The sequence below is a fragment of the Primulina tabacum genome, chromosome 11 (genome assembly GCF_025594145.1).
Source record: "Primulina tabacum isolate GXHZ01 chromosome 11, ASM2559414v2, whole genome shotgun sequence".
Classification (NCBI taxonomy): domain Eukaryota; kingdom Viridiplantae; phylum Streptophyta; class Magnoliopsida; order Lamiales; family Gesneriaceae; genus Primulina; species Primulina tabacum.
This window is the reverse complement of record NC_134560.1, coordinates 10697762-10719784: the sequence shown is the minus strand read 5'-3', so window position 1 is coordinate 10719784 and position 22023 is coordinate 10697762. Positions and strand designations below refer to the sequence as shown.

The following is a 22023-nucleotide window of genomic DNA, read 5'->3' as shown; positions in this document are numbered from 1 at the left end:
TAATAAATTACTATAATTATTTATAGAACTCGAGACGAATTTTGGATCAAAATCTGTGTCATTAGGGTTGATTTCATCCTACACGTAGGAGCACTACCTCTATGACAGAATTAAGGGCCCAAATTTAGCCACACATACATGTGGTCCACTAATTTTTTTAAAATCACATATGTGTGTGAATTTTGTCCATCTAAACCATGTGGGACAGTGCCTGACATGTAGCATCGAAGCTACCCATTATGACAAATAGGGACAGATTTCAATATTTTCACTCTAGAAGTCGTGCTTGTTAGGTAAGAAGTTAAAATCGCATTTCAGAAGTTGGAAAAGCACGTGTAGCAATATATTCAGGTTCAGAGGATAACGTGTGAAGCCACGCGCTCTTGAACATATCCCTCAATTTTATACTTTTCCCGAAAAGTATAAATACACTCACCTTCCAATCATCATTTCGTGCCCTAGTTTCTCTCTCCCCCTCGGCCGCAACATGAGCCTTCGCCTGAATTTACCTTTCCACTATTCAAATCTCCCTCTTTCCTCTGATTTTCCGTCGATAATCCACCTCATATGTCATTTGACTGCGTTCTACAGCTTCAATTCAGCTCAGATTTTATAGATTAGTTCAAAATATTGTCGGATTTGCGAGGCGAGTATAGTTTTGAATGGAAATATTGTTGAATTTGTCAGGGGTTGTGGTTCCATGGTGTTCCTGGGGTTGAATTGAAGCTGCGGTGGCGGTTGCGTGGGTAGAATCATGGGATCGGACGAGGGTTTTGGAGGAGGTGTGGTGGTGACCGAAGTTGGGCGGCTATCTGGGGGTGCATGCAGCTCAGGGATTCAAAAAGGTGAGCTTCTCGAAGGTGTATGTACCTTTGTTCTAGGATTTGATTTTGGTTTTGGCTGTGTTTGTATTGAGATTACTTTTATGAGTTTCCATTTTTTAAACTTTTGATGGTCTAATTACCAAGTCAATATTGTTTAAATATACTTGACTGACGAAATCGCAAATAATTTATGCTGATGTATTTTGGGTAACTGAAAAGATCAGTTAGTTTGTTTAATTTGTTTATGACTACAATGGAATATTGCTTCTTTATTCAGTTTTGTTTGCCCGTGTTAAATTCAGAATTAGTTATTCCTGTACAAAGATTCTAAACGGTGTTTTATGATGTAGAGTATGCTCCTCCACTTTTTCCGTTCATTGAAAGCATTCCCGAGTAACGACAATGCATTTATATCATTTGGGGCATAGTTGTAATGAGCACAAAGGGGTCCTGGAGCCTGAGGCGACGCCTTATCGAAGCAAGCAACATTATCACTTTTTAGAATAATATATTTATCTACTATGCTGTTATATGAGAAAAATGTTAATATTTAAAAATTTAGGTTGTGCAGAGAATTTTTTTTTATAATAACACATTTAGCTACTTATTTCTTAGGGTTTGGGGTTTTTGGATCGTTGCTGTTCTGATTCTTATATCTTAGGGTTTGGGCTATGTTTGATAGTAAAGAATAGGCAGCCATAGTTATTAAAAAAGCCAGTAAAGTCAAACGCGACTTCTCTGAATTTTTTTTTAAAAACCTAGTCTCGCCTGAGTATACCGCACCCAGGCAGGCTCCTTGGTGATGCCTCACACCTTTTACAACTATGATATGGGGCTTACCCTTGTGTGAAGGCACTGCAGTAAGGTTGAAGTATTTAGTAACCTTACTGCCACTGGGGATTTAAAGTGTTATACATCGACTCTGAGTACCTTTATCTGTTATTCGTGCTTTGTTTTATTGAATGCTTTATTTAGTTTATGGATGATTCGAGAGGTAAAACATATTATCTAGTTTCGCTTTGACATATTGTGCTGCATGGTATCTGATGTTGCTGATTGAAGGCCTTCAATTCATCTATAACTGACCCTGCTTCGAAATATGATTATCTTGGAAGATATTCAGGTTGATGACATGTCAGTGCCAGCTTCATGGGGAAAGGTACCCGTATCTGAACTTTGTAGGCAAGCTTCCCAACCCCCTAGTTTGCCCAACATGAATATTGCAAATAATTCTGGCTTGGAGAATAGGAATTCTCCTTCCTTGGCACTGGATGTAGGAGATAAGCTTTTAACTGGGAGAACTGGTGAAATACCAAGAAGCAATAGTGTGTGCTCTAAAAGATTAGGGATGGTATCAATGGAAGTTTCTGATGGAAAATCTGGACAATTAGATGCAGAAGGAATGTCTCTTGAGTTTGTGTCATATCCTGCAAGCGGTAATACTTCAGGTACCAGTCTAATAATTTTTGTTGACAGTGCTGTTAGTGAATCAATCTCCGAGATGAAAGTACCTTCGTTTTTAATACTTTTTTTTATTTGCCCCTAAATACATGTTTTGATGTTGAGAATTATAACGCATCCCCTTTTGTTTGTTCCTATCTGAGCAGAAAACCTTCAATTTGCTCCTTAGTTTTGTTCTCCCCCTTGTCAGCGTAGATGGTAGACACCCTAGTTCCATCATAATAATTTATTGACAGCATATCCATGTCTCATGAATTAGCACTTTTTTATGATACTGGCATGTTATTCATCACAATGTCATTGTGGTCGTCGTATTGTTTGAAAGATGGAAATTTAATGTTTAATATACCTGTATACTCAATCTCGTATTTTCCTTTTGGTGCTTTTGGGAATAATGGTTGTGTAAAATTTTATACACGTGTTGTACATATTATGGTACAAGAACACTAAGCTACTAGAAAGGATTTCTAAGCTAGAATTTAAGCACAGGAGTTTGAGTAGAATCAGATATCCATCTTATCAACAATGTTTGTACCAACTGACGTCCGGTTTTGGATGAAACGAGTACCATTTGATTGATGTCAATGATCTTTAATAAGGTTCCAGATTTTTCTAGATGCACAGATGTGTACTTCATTTTATGTGGTGTCATTTTAGCCACCATTCACCACCTAATTATATAAATAATTTTGTATGAAAAAATATAAATAGTTATTTGTGGTATATGCTCAAGCGTGCGTGCCTCTTGGTGACTTGCCCTAGTGGCACCATCTCTCAAAATCTGTGGGTGGTGTAAGCATATCAAAATTTACTAATTATATTGTGTGATAAAAATCGTCTGGAATCATGGAAGGAGGATAATGTTGAAACTGTATAAGGCTACACATGTTTTTCTCTGAATTTTTTTTATTGTTTTTGGCAAAATTTTTTGGATCACCATTCCATTTATAAAGACGCGGCTTACAAAATGATTGCAGAGTGCCCATGACAATTGATTCTCTTTATTGGATATTTATATTTTTTACTCGTTATTTTTCCTTTGAGGGATCTACTCCATAATTTAGTTCTCTTTTCATGAGCACGCAGTAGTATCCAGTCAGTAAACTGTGTACATGTTTTTTTGTTCTCGTGCACGTTTTCTTCTCCATGTCAAAAGTTGCAACTATATGTAAGAGAACTTACATATTTAGCTTTTTTTGCAAAAAATTTTCTTATTAAATATCACGCATGTAGTTTATTTATGTAACATTTTGGTGTTTTATCATTTCCTTTGAGGATTTGGATTTGTCCACCAACTTTTTTCTATTTGAATCAATTATCTCCATACAATCATCACTGGCAAGCCTGGGTGGATGAAGTAATCGAACCATCAAATGTAATATGTAATCGCACCTGTTCTGGCTTGAAATAGAGTTAACATAGTATCTATAATGCCTATTCTTGACTCTTGAGTGACAATGAAATAAAGTCTTATTCCTTGTGACTTGCTGGAGCATTTGTGTTGTTCAGAAGTCTTCAACTTTCTCGAGACAATTCACTTATGGTATTTTAATTTACTCTTTATACAGAGAAAACCCAAATGGTTAAGCAAAGGAAAAGTTCACTTATCAAACCTGGGGATAACAGAAATGGTAATTTTTTTACCTTAAAGTGTCATTTCTGTAGCCTAGTTATGTAACATTTTGGTGTTCTTTACTTCTTTTCTAGAGTCTCATCCTTTTGAGTATTTGAATTTTATCCTCCAACTTGTTTCTATTTGAATCAATTATCTTTAACCAATCATCATTGGCAAGCCTGTGTGGATGAACTAATTGAACCATTAAATGGATATGTAATTACACCTATTCTGGCTTGAACTAGCATTAACATAGCATATATAATGCCTATTCTCGAGTGCCAATGAAATAAAGTCTATTCCATATGACCTGCTGGAGCATTTGTGTTTGTGAAGTCTGCAACTTTCTCAACCCATTCACTTATGGTATTCCATTTGCTCTTTATGCAGAGAAAACTCAAGTGGCTAAGCAAAGGAAAAGTTCACTCATCAAACGTGGGGATAAAAGAAATGGTAAAGTTTACAAGAATAGATGTGATTCAATCTACTTGAAGAATGGCTTGGTTAGCTTCAACTCAGCTGCAGCAGGGAATAACTTTTTCGGTGTGTATTGGGTTATTCCCAATCTTTCTGTCATTGATGTGCCAAATTTCTTTTCATGTTATGGGTTCAAATGACTTTTAGCTCGAGGAATAGATACTTGATATTTTTCAAATATGAGTTGAAACATTATGATGATTGCATTGAAAATAACGTTTTCTGGGACAAATTGGTCCGTGGCTCACCATCACATATGCATTTAGTTATTAGGGGGAAATTCAACTTGAAAAAGTAATGGTAGAGCCGCGCTCTTATTTTTACATGGTTATTGGTTTGATTCTTCATACTGTTTATGTGGCTGTGTGGTGGTGCTATGATGATTTAATGGAGGAGTTAATTACGCTCATGTAGTGGCAAGGTAGAAGGTCTTTATTTGTAATTTGAACAATGTTTTGTCATAGTTAAAAAGATTATTAAAAAGTTCACCTATAAATATGTGAGTGAGTATTTAAGAGATTATAAATGAATTTACAAAACAATTCCTGAGACTGCCGCATTTTTAATAATTACTATCAATACTGCATACACTTTGTGCCCATTAACTATATTAGAACGTTTAATGTTTTTACGTTTTAAATTTAATGCATCATATATCAGTATTAAAATATACGAGGTATTTTAGAAAATAAAAAATACTTCAAGATATATACTAAAATATATAAATTTAATGTTTCATAGTATCGGTATAGTAATATAGAAAATAAAAACAATAAAAATATATATCAAAAGTTTAACGGATCAAGAGAATGTATACGAAATGTAAGAAGAGGTGTGAATGTATACGAAATATAAGAAGAGGTGTTTTAGGATGTATAAGACACACAAAAAGAGACCATAGGTGGGTACTCTATGTTCCTCTTTGCGTGATCATGTGGCATGAATGATATTTTGTTGGCCAACAATGTGCAGATAACCCAATTTTTGACGGGAATGTCTACTTAAAACCGTAGTGTTGGAAATTTAAGCACTGGTGTTTACAAAAACTAATAATATGTTTGGAGAGATGTGTTGTTAATTAGTCACACATTTTCTAGAAATTTGTTGGACTAACTTATATATCTGCAAAACATGTTTTATTTTTCACATTTTTTAGTTTTGGAGGAGTCTAAGAAAATCGATGTTTATGAAGTTGTACTCAAATGGCTGTCATCTGGTGATCATGTGGCATAGGTGGGTACTCTAGGTTCCTCCCTCTTGTGTGATCATGTGGCACAGATAATTGATGGCAAACAATGTGCAGATAACCCTATTTTTTACGGGAATGTCTAATTAAAACTGTAGTGTTGGAAATTTGGGCACTGGTGTTTACAAAAAGTAATAATATGTTGGGAGAGATGTGGTGATAATTAGTCACGCATGTTTTGGAAATTTGTTGGACTAACTGATATATCTGCAGAACTTGTTTTATTTTTCACATTTTTTAGTTTTGGAGGAGTCTGAGAAAATCAATGTTTATGAAGTTCTACTCCAATGGCTGTCATCTAGTGTATAACTGGAGGGGAATGGTAGAATTTAAATAATCATTTAAAGCATCACTTTCTTAGTTCTGTTTGTTTATCGGTTGTGTGTTTGTTTCCATTTTTATAGGGATCTGTTGCTGTTTCTATGCCTTACTTTAGTGGTTCACTGGCGTAGCTGTTTTTAATTACCTTGTTTTTTGTTATTCTACATTTCTACTCAATGTCTTCCATTCTATAATATATCTATCATCAAAAGGAAATGGTTCAGAGGTTCAGTATTTTCTTGGCAAACGATGCATTTCTGATGTGTTACTGGGAGATCATTTATGCATTATGTGCAGTTTTAGATCAAATGTTGTTAGATTGATAGCGTCAAGTCTATGAAAGATGGGAAGGATCTCCAGGAGTGATGACTATATTTCTCTTAGTTATTAATTATTATTTTTCCCATAATCTGCATTGTTTTAACTTCTCTAGGCGCAATGAAAACATAGCATTTTGATCAACGATAGAGTTCCTTCATTAATTTTCCAGCATTTATATTTGATATTATTTTTTTAGATCAATTAGCTGATTATGAACAAGTTTCAGGAATCTATGGCTTAAAAGCTGATGTTTTTGACATCACGAAGTATCTCAATGAGATTCCTCTTGATGAGATTCTGCATGGAAACTATCACTGTCCTATTATTGCCAATGGCAAGGAAAAAAAAGCAGTGAATTCAAACAGCAGTGTTTTGCAGTCGGTAAGAAAGGCCTACTCTGTTCTTCAGGCTAGGAAGGTTTTGCAGGCTGAAAAATGTGCTGAAATTGATCACAGTTGCAACCAAAAGGTTTCAACTAGCTTGGTCACTGCTAGTTCCTCGACAAGCCAAAGTGACAGTGACAAAGGAGAGAGTTGTGATGCAGATCCGCGATCCTTTGACAAGGTATGTTTGGATACTGGACTACGGAGTTTTGTCTGAACTCTATCAAGTTCCTAGGGATGGCGTGTGGTGATAAATTAATTAATATTTTCTGTATAGTTGAAATCATATTCTAGATGTGGCCCAGAAACTCCTTACTCATTTTTAGGGTGTGATAAAGAATCTCCCTGATTTTATCCTTGCTCCAGATGCTCACTCACATGGAGTGCAACAATAAACTTTTGGAGCTAGTGTATTTATCGCTGTCAGTTTTGTTCTCAGATATAAATTAGGAAAATATTAATGTGTGCATTTTAGGATTAAAGCATTTAATTTCTTTTATCAAGTCCTCCTTGTATTATTCTGCCTTTGTTGACTACAAATATTAGATTTATGGACCGAAACTCAACCAATATATGTGATTCTTAATGATGGCATACCTCATCATACTTAAGAATTATATCATACTTCTGAAGTGCATCTAATTGGTTTTGAAGTTTGATATAGTGAGTTGACTGAAGGTTATCTTTGAAGGTTCAAGAATCTGTTGCGAAGATGAAAATATCTACCGTGATTTCTGATTCCCCTCTATATCAGCCAAAAGAAATCTTGGAGCTACTCGCACTTTCTCCACCGAAGGATTTGGAATCGTTTCTCTTTGATGTGGCCAAGCCTGCGTCATCTTTTTTGAAACAAGGCAATGATCCTCGTTTGGGAAAATCAGTTTCTCACCGAGCTGGCTTACCACCTTTTCCTTGGTCCAATTCATTTTCTGGACATAATAAGTCGGGTGCTGATGCCAGTAAGTTATCTGCAAGTCGGACAATATGTCAAGGTAGATGGGTAAAAGTTGGAAATTCTACTGCCCTTCAGAGAGGTTCTACTGATTTACAGATGGACCTAGAATCACTAACATTTGATCACAGTTTAATGCCTTTAGTTAACCTTAATTATGAGGGTCCAGAACGTCAAATTGCTCCAACTGAAAAGCTTCTTCCCCCTTCGGAAGCATGCTCAACTTCTAAGATACCTGCAGCAGGTAAATCTCATCTAAGCCCTTGTTTCAATTTGTAATTACTGTACTTCATATCAGATAATTTGTCTTATATATTTCATCCCTATACTCTAATTATTTTATCGTGAAAATACTGATTTGGATTAAAATACTGATTTGGATTAATTTAACCCGCAACAGAAAGACTAGTCAGATGAAATATGCACTAATGAGAACAAGTCATTTATTGTACTGTTGTCATGAAAGCTTTTTGTGGCACGCCTGTTTAAACAAGCATGAGATTAAACTGCTGGATCCTTATCATTAATTACTTTGTGTAAACGTTGTCTTATGTTGGCTGGTTGGTGATGCCAGATGAGCACTCCCCCATCTATGCTGCCGCTCAAGCCCTTTGTGAATTGGCTACTAATTCCTCAAACAAAAATCCCCATTCAACCGTTAAGTTGCTCGGAAAACCTTCCCAGATTGCCATGAAAGCTTGTAAATCTAAAGCCATGGAGAGATCTGATAAATTTTCCCATCCGCCAAAATCAATAAATGGAACCACGAATCTGATAAAACTTGGTGATGAAGGGTTTCCTTCAAAGAAGCTCAAGCTCACAACAGATGTAAGAAACACCTACAACAGTCGTACTGATTCCCTAAAAAAACAAGCATTAAACTGGTCTACTCCAGATCCTGTTAGATCACCTCCCATGAAACAATTCAGGGAGTCGAAACCAGAAATAGATCGTTACAACATCAACCTTGTAAAGAAACCATATATGATGAAACCGCCACGTGCTGCTGAGAGGCCGGGTATGGGTCAACAGAAGCTCAGGAAAGTCGTTTCAATGAAGTGGAATCGACCCGAAGGTTAGCTAAATTCCTGCAATGTAAATTCACTTATATCTTGTTTTGTTTGTCATTTGCTCCCAATCATCAATTCGTTGTATATATATTGTGTCAAATTTAGGTAGAACGTGGTAAAGTCATTCGATGTTGTGTACCAATATTCGAATTAGGGAAGTCGAATGTTAGACATGAAACAGACAGAAAGATTACCTTTTCCTTTCTTTTTTTTTTGGCCTGGCCTTGTGTAGATAATTGTTTAGGCAGTTGGATGTGCCGTTTTTCTTTCCATCGGTGTTCTTCATATATTGCACTTTGGCTCTCACACGGTTGCTAAGTTTCATACATAAGTTGAGCATGAATCGAACCTGCCAGCAACCTTTTCGAGTGTTCGAGTCTAAGTTGCTCGCGATTTCGAGACTAGAACAGGCATAAAATAGTGTTATTTATTTTTATATATAGAACTTGTAATTTAGGTCCATGAGCTCGGACCCAACTTCTTCTATTCAAATTCCATTTTACTTGGCAAAATTTTAATTGAAAGTGATGTGACCGTCATGCTTCTGTTTACTGATACTGTTAAGTCTGATAGCCCATGCTTACTTCGACCGAATCCCATAACTCTTTCATGCGCCAAAAGATCTCCTAATGGTGACCAAGTCATGATGCCCCATACCTATAATCTAAAACACGATACCTGTATCAGAATGTCCGAGCTTTGTCCTCCCGGGCTCATAGATGAACTCCATCCTTGCTTCTTTCTCCTGGCTGCCCGGGCTCTAATCTCCCGGGATCACAGATGAACTCGGCTCCCACTGGACACGGAGCAAGGCTGCTTTGATCTCCTGACTGCCCGGGTTCTAAACCGGCGATGACCCGAGGTAATATGGGATATTTTCCGGGTTATCAGAAAGTAACAGAATACATAAATAAATATAATCACAGAAATAAATTCCACCCAAATTCCCAATGTAATGTTTTAAAAAAAAAGGCCCAACTTCCCATTTAATTCTTGAACCACCCTGAAAATTCTAGATTAAGCAGATCGATGGGAGATCGGCGTGGCCCCGCATTTGACACCGCGATTCCTCACCCTTCAACATCTTTCTGCTTGTCTGCTTCTCACAAGAATGTATCGTTATATCCCATCAAACACTTGATTTCCAAGCCGGCTGAGTATATTACTTTTCCCAACGTGTGAATACAAATAAATTCATTCAAAGTTCCATTTTATGGGAGCATGTATGGGGGTGATATTCACCTTTCGTCCTTAATTTCATTGGATTATACGGGTCTCTCCTGATTTTATTTATACAAGTTTTGTCTTGTAAGGGGTAAAAGGCTCAGAAATAGTCCTAGAGTTGCATGGCCAAAACCATCTTTGTATTGTGTCCATGACTTGTACTATATATATTTTGGAGTTCAAATTTTAGCAAATTAAAATAGGATTTGTTCATTTTCTACAATATTTCTTGCAAAAGACAGAAACCGCAAGAACGTGAATCCGAAGTGCATATTTGATGATATCCGGGTGAATTGGGTGAGCTGGGTTGGGGTGATTCACCGTATGAATTATGAGTGTTGTGTTTAAGGAAAATGAGCAAGGAGATGTATCTGTGACGAAGGTATATCTGTGAGCTATGGCTTCCAACGTGACCTGCAGACAAGAAAATGAACTTGTGAATTGGCGTCGGAGGGGTGTCCGGCGTGGCCACTCCGATGCTTAAGTCAGCAGGTTGAAGGTGAAGGATAATGTCAATATATGTGAAGATATATGTGAATGCCAAGAGATCAGAAACAAAAATGTCTCAATCCCCTTCAATGAAATACATACCTGCTATTTATAGAAAAGAAGGTGATGAGTACCTTGTTTTCAATGCATATTTGCCACTTGTAATCTTAGATGTTGACTTCTTGTCACACCGTCCTAATTTTCCATCGTGTCACATCAGTAGGATTTTGTCAGGAACGCTTATCGAGGTATGATTTTACCTTCTCTCGCACTCGAGTGCGGCACTGTTATCGAGGCAATCCGGATAGTGAGTCATGGACCGGGAACTTGAATGAGAGCCCGGGCTCATGATTACCCGTGGAGAAAGCTTCCTGGGCATACCTCTGCCCGGCTTCTGATGAACTCTTTCTGCAGACTTACCCTGATCTGGGTATCCATTGAATATCTCGGGTCATCCATGACCCGAGCTTTTATGGGGGTATCACCACCCATCCCTTAAATAGTCGGGCTAGAGTCTCACTCGCTGTTCCGATCAGTCATGCTCGGACTTCCATAAAAGATAATTACTTTGTTTATAAAAGCACCGAAGGCTTCATATCTTCCGGTTTTGAGCTAAGATGCCGGAGCCTCATGTCTTCCGGGCTTAAAATATTTTTGTCGTTCAGTATTCTCTGGTAGTAGAGCTGATGTCATGATTATGTGGACCCTAGAATTTGAACGGTCGAAAACGCTTCGTATTCTGAGAATACTATCAGTCTGACACGCTTCGATTTTCGTGCATGTCTTTTCATCTTCCCGCGCAATTTCCAAGATGCATCCTAACCCTCCGATTCAACTTTGGATCAACGGTGAAGATCATACCCCATTCGCCTATATAAAATAATGAACTCTCTTCATATGTCACTTTCGCAACTTTCAAATTCAAAATTTTCTCTCAAATTTCACACACTTCCTCCGACGCACAACGCTCCTTCATTCCGGTGAACTTCCGTTCAAGAATTCTTCAAAAATCCTTCGTTCCATCATCCTCGTAAGTATTTATTCCCATCTCTTCCTTTATTTTTCTTCTAAAAAAATGTCGAACTTCACTTATTCCACTTCTGGAGCAAATGCGCGAGGCTCGCCTAGCTACGACTCCACCGTGATGCGCTCCGATTCCCCCCCTTTCTCCTCCCCCAAAACACTTCTTTACTCAATCCTCTTCGAAACCCCCATCCAGGAAATCCAAACCCACCTCTTCCAGTCCTTCCCAAGCTCTGAAAAATGGCAAGGGTAAGGGCAAAGCTCGAGCCTCTTCTCCTCCTGAATCTGAGGCCCTGGAAGCTCCCTGGTTCGCCTCAATGAGCAGCACTTTGCGCTCGAGGGCGGATGAGGAGCTTAGGACTCTTGTCTCCATCCCTTCTTCCTTTCTCATTTTGATTCCATGTCCATTTGACAGGGCCAATAACCCTCATCCTGGCTTTACCACTTTCTTCCGGGACCAAGTAAGAAATAGTCTTTGATTTTACCATCCCTTCCTTTTATATCGAGTCGCCATGTCCACCCCAACTCTTTTCGGATTATGGCCTTGGTCTTCATCCTTTTCCGCGTGCACAACCTTCTCATTAACCCCCTCGTTCTCCACTATTTTTTTGTTTGCCGGCTGGGAGATAATTCCTTTTCCCTGTCTGCCCAGCTTAAATCCCGATTCCTTGATGATATCCCTTCTTCCCAGAAGAGATGGAAAGGACGCTACTTTTATATACAACTCCCGGCTTCCCTTACCTGTTTGACCGGGTTTCTCCCTTCTCTTCCTACACAACCTTCCCTCCTCAAATCATACAAATTTAAGGAACCCTTCGCCCGAAGCCACGAGTCGGTAGAGGGTCATAAATTTTCTTCTTCCATCATCATTTCTGAGGAAAATTTAATAACTTACGGGTTGAGTGCCCCGAGTAGAGGACCTAATCAACCGGGTAATAGATGAAGCTGCTGGCTTGGGCGCTCAACCCGGTAACTTTCTCTTTTCAAACTTCCTTTTTATTTTTCTTGTCTTATTATTTTGTAATCATTCTGACCATCTTTTCTCTTTTTGGGCAGATAATACAGAGATGCAAGAGGCCTTTGCAAAGAAGTGGGCGGCTGAGAAGGCAGCAAAGAAGAGAAAACTGGCAGCTCGGAGAGCGGTTGCCGAGAAGAAAAGAGCCGATGTGGCTGAGGAGGAGGATGCCCGGAGGAACGAATTTGCTCGGGGAGAAGCTCAATTCGAACGGGAGGCCACTCGGGCAAGCTCCCAAGAAGAATCTGAAGATTCCGTCCCCCTCATTCAGAGGAAGCGGAAGGCTATAACAAGCCCGGAGCTAATCCTGCTTGAGAGTAACCGGGAGGAAGATCCGGCCACCTCTCAAACGACCCGATCAACCCCTCCTCAGCAAAATCAACTATTCCAAGAGCCCCTCCAAACTGACCAGCCTACCCGAGGCAATCTCTTCCTAGAGGGAGCTACCTCAACCGGACTTGGGCTGTTCAAGCAGCTGCTAGTTCCTGCCGAGGAGGCGTATCTGAAGAGCTTACGGCCTACCGCAAAATTACTCGAAGGATCAAATCGGATCCTCACTGTAAGTTCATGACTTCGTTTCTCTCTCTTTTTTATTTTTACTAACTCCTCTTGTACAGGGTGTTCAAATGTTGATATCAGCTTTTGAAGAGGTAGCTGCGGCAGCCACCACAAAAAACCATCAAGCCCGGGCTCTGCAAGAGCTTCACGAGCAGCTTCAAGGAGAGCTGTCTCGGGTCAGATCTGCCCACGAGGAAGAAATGGCTGGCCTCCGCACGGCTTTGGAATCGACTCGAGTAGATCTGGATAAGGCTCGAGATGATATCAACGAGGGCCTTGTCCGGGAAGAGGCTATGCAAGAGACTATATCTGTCTTGGAATCGATGAATAATTCTCTATCCGAGCAGGTAGAGTTACAGCAGTCCTGGGCGGAAGCTGCTGAGAGGACCCTGGCTGCTGCTGAGTATAATAAGGACAAGTGGCATGCCTCCTTCCTCCAATCTCTTGAATTTAAAGCGGCTGTCGAAGATTGGGCCTATCATCTCTTCAAGACTGGATTTGATAAATGCCGGGAACAATTTGAAGAAGCCGGGCTCCTGCCTGAGGGTAGGGAAAACTTCCCGGACTTTGGACGAGCCATAACATCCCTTCCGAAAGATGGCGAAGAGGAGAAGAAAGATGCTCAAGAAGAGGAACAATCAGGGTCTAGCGATATAGATGTAGAATAGGAATGTAATCTACATTTTCATTTTCATTCAATTTGCTTGTACTCTCAGCCTCCGTGCTTTTATTTAATGGAATTTAATTTTCCTCTTTAATTGTTTGCCTCCAATATAACTAGTCAATAATTCATATATATTCGGCCTCAGAAATAATTAGATTTATAATATTCATATTGCTTGTGAATGTAGAACCTCATAATTTTTCCAAGTTTTATAAAATAGCCAGTACCTTCAATAAGTAGTCGGGATGTTGAGCTCTGAGCCGGACATAAATCCCTGTACTTAGTAAATGATGATCAAGGTGTAGAACCCCTAAGTCAGGGTGTGGAGCCCCGAATTTTAAAAATAACCAGAGTACAAAGCCCTGGATTTTATAAATAACCAGAGTATTGAACCCTGGGGCGGGGATCTTGTCCCGGGACTTGGGAATGGTCGGAGGTGCGGAGCCCTGAGCCAAGGTGCAGAGCCCTGGACTTATTAATAACCAAGGTACGAAGCCTTGGGTCAGGGATCATGTCCCGGGACTTGGGAATTGTCGAGGTGCGGAGCCCCGAGCCAGGGTGCAGAGCCCTGGGCTTATTAATAACCAAGGTACGGAGCTTTGGGCCGGAGATCATGTCTCGAAACTTGGGAATGGTCGAGGTGCGGAGCCTCGAGCCAGGGTGCAGAGCCTTGAGCTTATTTAATAACCAGGGTACAAAGCCCTGGGCCGGGGATCATGTCCTTGGACTTATAGATTAACCGGAGCTTTGTACCTTCCGGGTTTGGATATAATATTCATACACTTCCTCAGAAGAAAAGATCTTTCATTATATCTTCAAACAATAATTACATCTTTCAAGCGTAATATTTTTTTAAATGAAATACATTCCACGGTCGTTTCAGATATCGTCCTTGAGCATCCTCTAAATAAAAATCTCCCGAGCTAACCTTCCGGGTTATTTTAAAAGTTCCTTCCCACCGAGCTTCCAATTTTCTAACGTCTCAGGATGGATTGACTTTTTTCATCACCAGATATACTATTTGAAAGTCTCGGATTCGGACTCTCTTGTAGTACGATTTCATAAGCCGACCTCGGTAATCTTCCATTCGAATCATAGCCTTCTCTCTTTTCTCCTCCACCAGATCCAACTCCATTTCCCGGTTTCGATCATTGTTATCAGGGTAAGATTCTACTCGGGCAGAAGATTGTCCGATTTCAACAGAAAGAACTGCTTCAGAACCATATACCAGATTAAAGGGAGTCTCTTGAGTAGGTGCTCGGGGAGTAGTCCGGTATGCCTAGAGAACACTAGGCAACTCCTCTACCCAGTCTTTTCCTTTGCCATGTAGCCTAGTTTTCAAAGCTTGCACAATAATTCTGTTTACAACTTATGTTTGACCGTTTACTTGAGGATAAGCAGTAGAAGTGAAAGACTGAGTGATTTTCATTTCCTGACACCAAGCTGTGATCTCTTTTCACTGGAACTACCTCCCATTATCCGAAATTAGTTTCCTAGGAACTCCAAATCGGCATACAAGATTCTTCCACAAGAACTTCAAAACTTCTTTCTCCGTAATCCTACCCACTTAGAAAAATAATCAACTGCCACCAAAAAAAATTTCTTCCGAGCCCGAGCAACGGGAAAGAGACCAACAATGTCCGTGCCCCACTGATCAAAGGGGCTAGATGTCAAATGAGCTTCATAAGAGTGGCTGGGTTGTGCTGAAAATTAGAATGATGTTGACAACCATCACATGCCCGGACCACTCGAGCAAAGTCTTGGATAATACAAGGCCACCAGAATCCGGCAAGCATTGCTTTTCGGGCCAATGTCGTTCCTCCGAGATGCTCTCCACAACACCTTTCATTAATTTCTCGGAGGAAATAGTCCACATCTCCTATAGATAAGCTTTTTAACAGAGGTCCATGAAATGATCTCCTGTACAAGATGTTATTTAAGAGGGCAAATCTGAGAGCTTTTTTTTTAATCTTTTGAGCTTGAGTTTTATCTTCAGTTAATTCTTTGTTGACAATAAACTTGATCAGGGATGTCATCCAAGAATCCTGTGATGCTGGTAATATCTCTTCATCAGTGGAAAGAATTAGCCGGGTAACATGCAATACTTCCCGGGTATTGACTTCCGATAAGGAGGCGGCCATTTTGGCCAAAGCATCCACTTCCTCATTCTCACCCCGAGGAATCTGCTCAATGCTCTAATCCACAAAAAAATTGGCATGGGCTTTAATGAGCTTTAGATTTTTAAGCATCCTGTCATCCTTAGCCTCATAAACGTCCCTTATCTCCTGGGTAATTAACTTTGAATTGGAATACAAAATGATCCGGGAGGCTCCAATTTCCCGGGCAACTCGAATACCGGTGAGAACAGCCTCATATTCTGATTCATTATTAGTCACCCGGGAGTCAATTCTTAATGCTAATTAATCTTCTCTCCCGAGGGAGCTATTATCACTACTCCCACCCCACATCCAGAAAGTCTAGACGCCTCATCCACGAATACTCTCCATACATCCTCCTCGTCAGACTGAATCATCTCGGATAAGAAATCTGGCAGAGCCTGCGCTTTGATGGCAACTCGGGGCCTATGCTCAATGTCGTATTCTCCCAGCTCCACTGTCCATTTGATCATTCTTCCATATACCTCCGCATGAGGCATAATCCTCCCGAGAGGGCTATTAGTGAGCACAATAATATGATGCGATCAAAAATAAGGCCGCAGTTTTCGGGCGGTCATAACCAAAGTCAGAGCTATCTTATCTACTTCACTGTACCGGAGCTCAGAGCCTCCAAGAGCATGGCTGACATAATAGACAGGCTTCTGATCAGAGCCTTCTTCCTTTATAAGTACTGAACTAACTGCATACTCAGTAGTGCACAGATAGACAAATAACTTCTCCCCGGGCTCTGGCTTCACTAAGACAGGAAGCTCCGCCAAGTGACTTTTAAGATCTTGGAAGGCCTGTTCACATTTCTCATCCCACCCAAACTGTTGCACCTTCCGAAGGACCTGCACGAATGGGTAACTCCGATGTGCTGATCGGGATATGAACTGGGAAATTGAAGCAATTCTCCCAGTCAGTTTCTGCATCTCTCGGACAGATCGAGGAGATGTCATGTTTAACACTGACTTACCCAATTCACCTCGATCCCCCGGTCAGTGACCATAAAACCAAAAATTTACCACTCTTTACGCCAAAGATGCATTTGGCTGGATTGAACTTAATCCCATAACGCATAAGAGTGGCAAAAGTCTCTCCTAAATCAGAGATGTAACCAGAAACCTCCCTAGACTTGCCCATGATGTCGTCAACATAAACTTCAACATTTCTTCCCAGCTGCTTCTCAATTACTTTGTTCATTAGACGATGATATGTGGCCCCTGCGTTCTTCAATCCGAAAGGCATGACCACATAGCAAAATGTGCCTCCCGAGGTGATGAAACTGGCCTTGTCTTGATCACTCTTGGCCAGGGGAATTTGATGATACCCCTGGTAAGCATCCATGAAACTGAGCAGTTCATATCCAGAAGTGGAATCCACCAACTGATCAATTCTGGGCAAGGGATAATGGTCTTTGGGGCAAGTATTGTTGAGATCTCTTAAATCTACACACATCCTCCACTTCCCGGTAGCCTTTGGTACCAACACCACATTCGAGAGCCAGGTAGGAAATTGTATTTCCCGAATGTGGCCGGCTTGCATCAAATCTCGGACCTGTTCATCAATTACTTTGTCCTTCTCGGGACCAAAGTGTCTTCTTCTGCTTCACAGGTTGAGATCCCGAGAGGATGTGCATATGATGTTCAGCTGCCTGTGGAGAAATCCCGATCAATTCTTGCTGGGACCAGGCAAACACATTAACATTAGTTTTTAAACAATTTATTAAACTGAACCGGGTTGATAAGTCAAGGTCCCGAGCAACCCGGATCTTCTTTCCTGGCCCGATCTCAACCACTTCTTGCTCATCCTCTGCCACAAACTGGACTTCTCCCTTCTCTACTATCCTCTTCACATCCTCCCCCCCACTTGCTCCTTTCTCCTCTCTCCGACCTTCTTCTGGTCCACTCAGACCGCTTCCACATAGCATTTCCAGGAATAAGGTTGATCTCCCTGGACTTCACACACTCGGCTTTCCACTGGAAAATTAATCTTCTGGTGGTATGTGGATGCTATATCCCTTAACTCATTCATGACCGGCCGTCCCAGGATAATATTATAAGATGATGGGGCATCCACAACAGTGAAAGTGGTCATTACAGTCTTGTTCAACTCCCGAGTGCCCAGAGTTAAGGGCATGACAATCTCTCCCTCCGGGTAGACAGCATGGCCAGCAAAGCCAAAAAGTGATGTTTCCACTTTCTCCAATTGGTACCCCTGTAAATCCATTTGTACGAGGGCCTCCTTAAAAATGACATTCACAGAGCTTCCCAAGTCAACAAAGACCCTCATAATGTCATAATTTGCTACCCAGACTTGAATTACCAAGGCTTCATTGTGGGGAAGATGGACGCCCTTAAAATCTTTCGGGCCAAAGCTAATGACTGCCTCACTTCTCCTCACTCCCTCTACTTCCATGCACTCTCTCCTACTCCTAGATTTCCTAGCTCGATTGGAGTCTCCATCAGTAGATCCTCCAGAGATCATTTTGATTACCCTTAAGACAGGGGGTGAGGCTTTTTTTCTCATGGATTGCAGGTGGGATATAACCTCTCTTCAGCGTCCGGCAATTCTCAATGTTATGATAACACACTTTATGAAGGGTACAAAATCCCTTCTTCTCGGGCCTGGTAAATTGTTGAGGTAGGGGCATGTCCCTGCTACATTCTTGAACATCCCGATCCCGGGCAACCTTCAAAGGCATGTCATGAGAGAAATGCCTCGGGTTACCCCTCCTCTACCTTCTTTCCTCGGGTCTAGATACCCGATCTCCCCTCTCTCTCTTCAACACCTCCCTCTTCTGCTTCTGAGCCTTCTCCATATTAATATACTTCTCTGCCCGGGACAACAGATCTTCAAAATCCCCTGGCGTCTTCTTAGTCAATGATCGAAAAAATTCGCCCTTCCTTAACCCCTGAGTAAATGAAGTAGTCTTGGTCTCGGGGGAACAAGGAAAGACATCCAAAGCAACACGATTGAATCTCCGGATGTAAGCCCTCAAACTCTCTTCCGGGCTTTTCTTTACTTCAAAAAGACTAAATGCATTTTTTTTTATACTTCTTGCTGCTGCTAAAGTGATGTAAAAACACCTTTTGGAAATCCTCGAAAGAATGTACACTCTGAGGGGCCAATCCCTCAAACCATCTCTGAGCTGAGTCAACCAAAGTGGTCAGTAATACTTTGCACTTGATCTTATCAGCATAGCAGTGCATCATGACCATGTTCTCAAACATGGCCAAATGCTCCTCCGGGTCGGCGCTACCATCATAGTCCTTGATTTTGACAGATTTAACATTCCCGGGCAAAGGTTTCCGGATAATAGCATCAACAAAAGGGCATCCTCTACCGATAGCTCTAACATTATTCCTTTCACCTATCTGCCTTTCCAGAACCCTCATATTCTGTCTCAATTCTTCCAACTCCTCGGCCACAGTAGGAGACTTAGAAACATCACTGGACTCCCTTTCCTCCATCCTTACTTCCTCCTCCCTCACCTCCCGCTCTCGCTCCTGCTCTCCTTCAGACTGTGTAGCACGATGAGAAGGGTCTCTCCTGGCTACAGCCTTCTCTACGGTATCAGATATAATCCGAGCCAACTCTTCCGAGGACAAAGTAATAACAGGTGGAGGTCCTGTGGGCGGATGATCACATTGTCCTGAGGTAAGTGCATTATCTCCCAGAACCCGGGAAGTGTTTTGATTTGTCCTTCTTGTAGGAGCCATGCCATATCTACGTCTTGAGCTCAATTTCCCACAGACGGCGCCAATGATGATACCCGGATGAATCGGGTGAGCTAGGTTGGGGCGATTCATAGGATGAATTATGAGAGTTGTGTTTAAGAAAAATGAGCAAGGAGATATATCTGTGACAAAGGTATATCTGTGAGCTATGGTTTCCAACGTGACCTGCAGACAAGGAAATGAACTCGTGAATGGGCGCTGGAGGGGTGTCCGGCATGACCAATCCGATGCTTAAGTCAGCAGGTTGAAGGTGAATGATAATGACAATATATGTGAATGCCAAGAGCTCAGAAACAATAATATCTCAATCCCCTTAAATGAAATACATACATGCTATTTATAGAAAATAAGGTGATGAGTACCTTATTTTCAGTGCCTATTTGTCACTTGTAATCTTAGATATTGAATTCATGTCACGTCGTCCTACTTTTCCATTGTGTCACATCAGTAGGATTCTGTCAGGAATGCTTATCGAGGTAAGATTTTACCCACTCTCGTACTCGAGTGCGGCACTGTTATCGAGGCAATCTGGGTAGTGAGTCATGGACCGGGAACTTGAATGAGAGCTCGGGCTCATGATTACCCGGGGAGAAAGCTTCCTGGGCATACCCCTGTCCGGCTTCTAATGAACTCTTTATGCAGGCTTACCCTGATCTGGGTATCCATTGAATATGGGCTCTTATGGGATATCAGTATTCAAAGTCAAGAAATTGCGTTTACCTGGAAAAAAATATCGACACTTTCATACTTAAACAAGGCTATGTGAGTTCTACTTTACCGCTAGTGATCATCCATGGCTGAGAAGAAAGAACAAGAGAATCCCTTGGCTAACAGAATCGACATAGACAGAAACGAGTCATTTTCCGTTGAATTCATGAAGCCCCGCCACCGAAACTGTATCAAATGTTGCGGTTGCACGACTGCTATCTTGTTGATCCTAGTGACTACCGTGATAATACGCATGGTCACAATTTTTCACCTCAAAGATCCTGTTTTAATTTTCAATATGTCGAAAATCGAAGGCCTAGACGTGCTCAAAGAGGCAAAAGCTCCCTCGGCAATTAACTCGAGGTCCATAGCAGAGGGCTCGATCAAGAATCCGATTGTTGTGTCATTCAAGTTCAACAACACCACAACGATAGTATACTATGATGGTTTCCTCATCGGCGAGGTTGTCAACCCATCAGGCCAGGCTAAGGCCCGAAAAACACTACGAATGAATGTATTGATGTACATTATGGTCGATAAAATCTTGGCCGTACCACGGCTAAGGGACGACTTGGTTGCGAAGACGTTGCCTTTTAATACCTATACAAGAATCACTGGATGAGTGAAGTTTGCTAATGTGATTCAAAAGAGGTTTGTAGTCACTTTGAATTGTACTATGGATGTAAGTGTAAGTGGTCAAACCATTGAAGACAAGAATTGCAAGACACAATATTCATATTAATTGTCTCCTTTTCTTCCAATTTTTGCTGGAGTTTGTATATTTTTATGTATTTTATATGTAGATAAATCAAAGGGATTCTATTGATTCATGATGGGAGCTCGGCAAAACAAAGTCCCAAAATTAGATCGGTGTTGGGTGCAATAATTGTCCCTGCTTGGTAGAGCGATCGAACCGTGGTGCTTGAGCTGCTCTGCGGTTTAAAAGATTTGAGTTGCACTATTACCACTAGCTATAGCTTTTGGTAAAGCGGTAAGTACTCGGTCCTACAATTGGTATCAGAGACAAGGTCACGGGTTCGATTCCCATTGATTGCAATGAGTGCAATTATTGGGAGGGAGATTGTTGGGTGCAATAATTGTCCCTGCTTGGTAGAGCGATCGAACCGTGGTGTTTGAGCTACTGTGCGGTTTAAAAGATTTTAGTTGCACCATTACCACTAGCTATAGCTTTTGGTAAAGCAGTAAGCACTCGGTCCTACAATCGAGATATATGAGTTTTAAGGATCTCACTGCACATTAACTGTAACTAAAAGTTTTTGTTGACATTATCAGTTTATATATAGGAGATCGTGAAGCGACGTTGCTAGGCACTAATCATGATTCATTAGGTTAAACCGAAATGAATTCGACTATTAATAATTAAAAGAGTTTATTGCATTAATAGGGACAATTAAGGTATGTTTACAAATGATTAAATAAGTTTGATCTAAAATCATAAAGAGTCGTGATCTCATGCCTAGTTTACACATGAATAATTGAGTGTAACACAAATACTGATTGTGATCGATCATGACAAGATAATTAAATTCAATGAGTTCAATTTAAGAGTTAAAATTTTATATGATTAAAATTTTAAACTTATAATATTGATTATGAGCTAATTTTAAGTTGGCACAACAAGCGAGTAAATTTTTTATTTTAGTGAAGTTTTTATTTTTATAAAGTCCGAAATTAGAAAGGATGATATGAGAATTTTAATAACGAGCTCATCGTGCTCGTTATGAAAATGAATTTAATTAATTTTCTGGATTACAA

The 22023-nt window shown here is 40.6% G+C and overlaps 4 protein-coding genes across 7 annotated transcripts; 3 read left to right on the top strand and 1 right to left on the bottom strand.

Moving 5' to 3' along the window:
- The first annotated feature begins 428 nt into the window (after positions 1-428).
- Positions 429-8942, top strand: LOC142517674 (uncharacterized). Of its 4 annotated transcripts, none has more exons than XM_075620044.1 (7): positions 429-845; positions 1948-2272; positions 3854-3916; positions 4291-4443; positions 6492-6829; positions 7340-7844; positions 8175-8942. In XM_075620044.1, exons 2-7 carry the CDS (start codon positions 1957-1959, stop codon positions 8678-8680), a joined length of 1881 nt encoding a protein of 626 aa, XP_075476159.1. In that variant the 5' UTR covers positions 429-845; positions 1948-1956; the 3' UTR covers positions 8681-8942. The 4 variants fall into 4 exon arrangements, with proteins under 4 accessions (XP_075476159.1, XP_075476157.1, XP_075476160.1 ...); XM_075620042.1 differs by having other exon boundaries at positions 1940-2272; XM_075620045.1 differs by lacking the exon at positions 1948-2272.
- Positions 8943-12466: 3524 nt separating this feature from the next.
- On the top strand, positions 12467-13664 carry LOC142519433 (uncharacterized). The gene is made up of 2 exons (XM_075622450.1): positions 12467-12980; positions 13039-13664. The coding sequence occupies exons 1-2, from the start codon at positions 12474-12476 to the stop codon at positions 13645-13647; spliced, it is 1116 nt and encodes a 371-aa protein (XP_075478565.1). The 5' UTR covers positions 12467-12473; the 3' UTR covers positions 13648-13664.
- A 4043-nt stretch (positions 13665-17707) lies between these two features.
- Positions 17708-18286, bottom strand: LOC142519630 (uncharacterized). The gene has a single exon (XM_075622667.1). It carries the CDS (start codon positions 18284-18286, stop codon positions 17708-17710), a length of 579 nt encoding a protein of 192 aa, XP_075478782.1.
- A 2046-nt stretch (positions 18287-20332) lies between these two features.
- LOC142519629 (uncharacterized) lies at positions 20333-20869 on the top strand. Its single transcript, XM_075622666.1, has one exon. The coding sequence runs from the start codon at positions 20333-20335 to the stop codon at positions 20867-20869; it is 537 nt and encodes a 178-aa protein (XP_075478781.1).
- Positions 20870-22023: the final 1154 nt, after the last annotated feature.

Bases quoted from the DNA above. Each gene is read 5' to 3' on its own strand.
- LOC142517674 (XM_075620042.1), top strand. From the start codon at position 755: ATGGGATCGGACGAGGGTTTTGGAGGAGGTGTGGTGGTGACCGAAGTT. The intron at 3,917-4,290 runs GTAATTTTTTTA...CTCTTTATGCAG, and splicing joins ACCTGGGGATAACAGAAATG to AGAAAACTCAAGTGGCTAAG. The intron at 6,830-7,339 runs GTATGTTTGGAT...TTATCTTTGAAG, and splicing joins ATCCGCGATCCTTTGACAAG to GTTCAAGAATCTGTTGCGAA.
- LOC142519433 (XM_075622450.1), top strand. From the start codon at position 12,474: ATGCAAGAGGCCTTTGCAAAGAAGTGGGCGGCTGAGAAGGCAGCAAAG. The intron at 12,981-13,038 runs GTAAGTTCATGA...CCTCTTGTACAG, and splicing joins GATCAAATCGGATCCTCACT to GGTGTTCAAATGTTGATATC.
- LOC142519630 (XM_075622667.1), bottom strand. From the start codon at position 18,286: ATGATCTCTGGAGGATCTACTGATGGAGACTCCAATCGAGCTAGGAAA.
- LOC142519629 (XM_075622666.1), top strand. From the start codon at position 20,333: ATGGCTGAGAAGAAAGAACAAGAGAATCCCTTGGCTAACAGAATCGAC.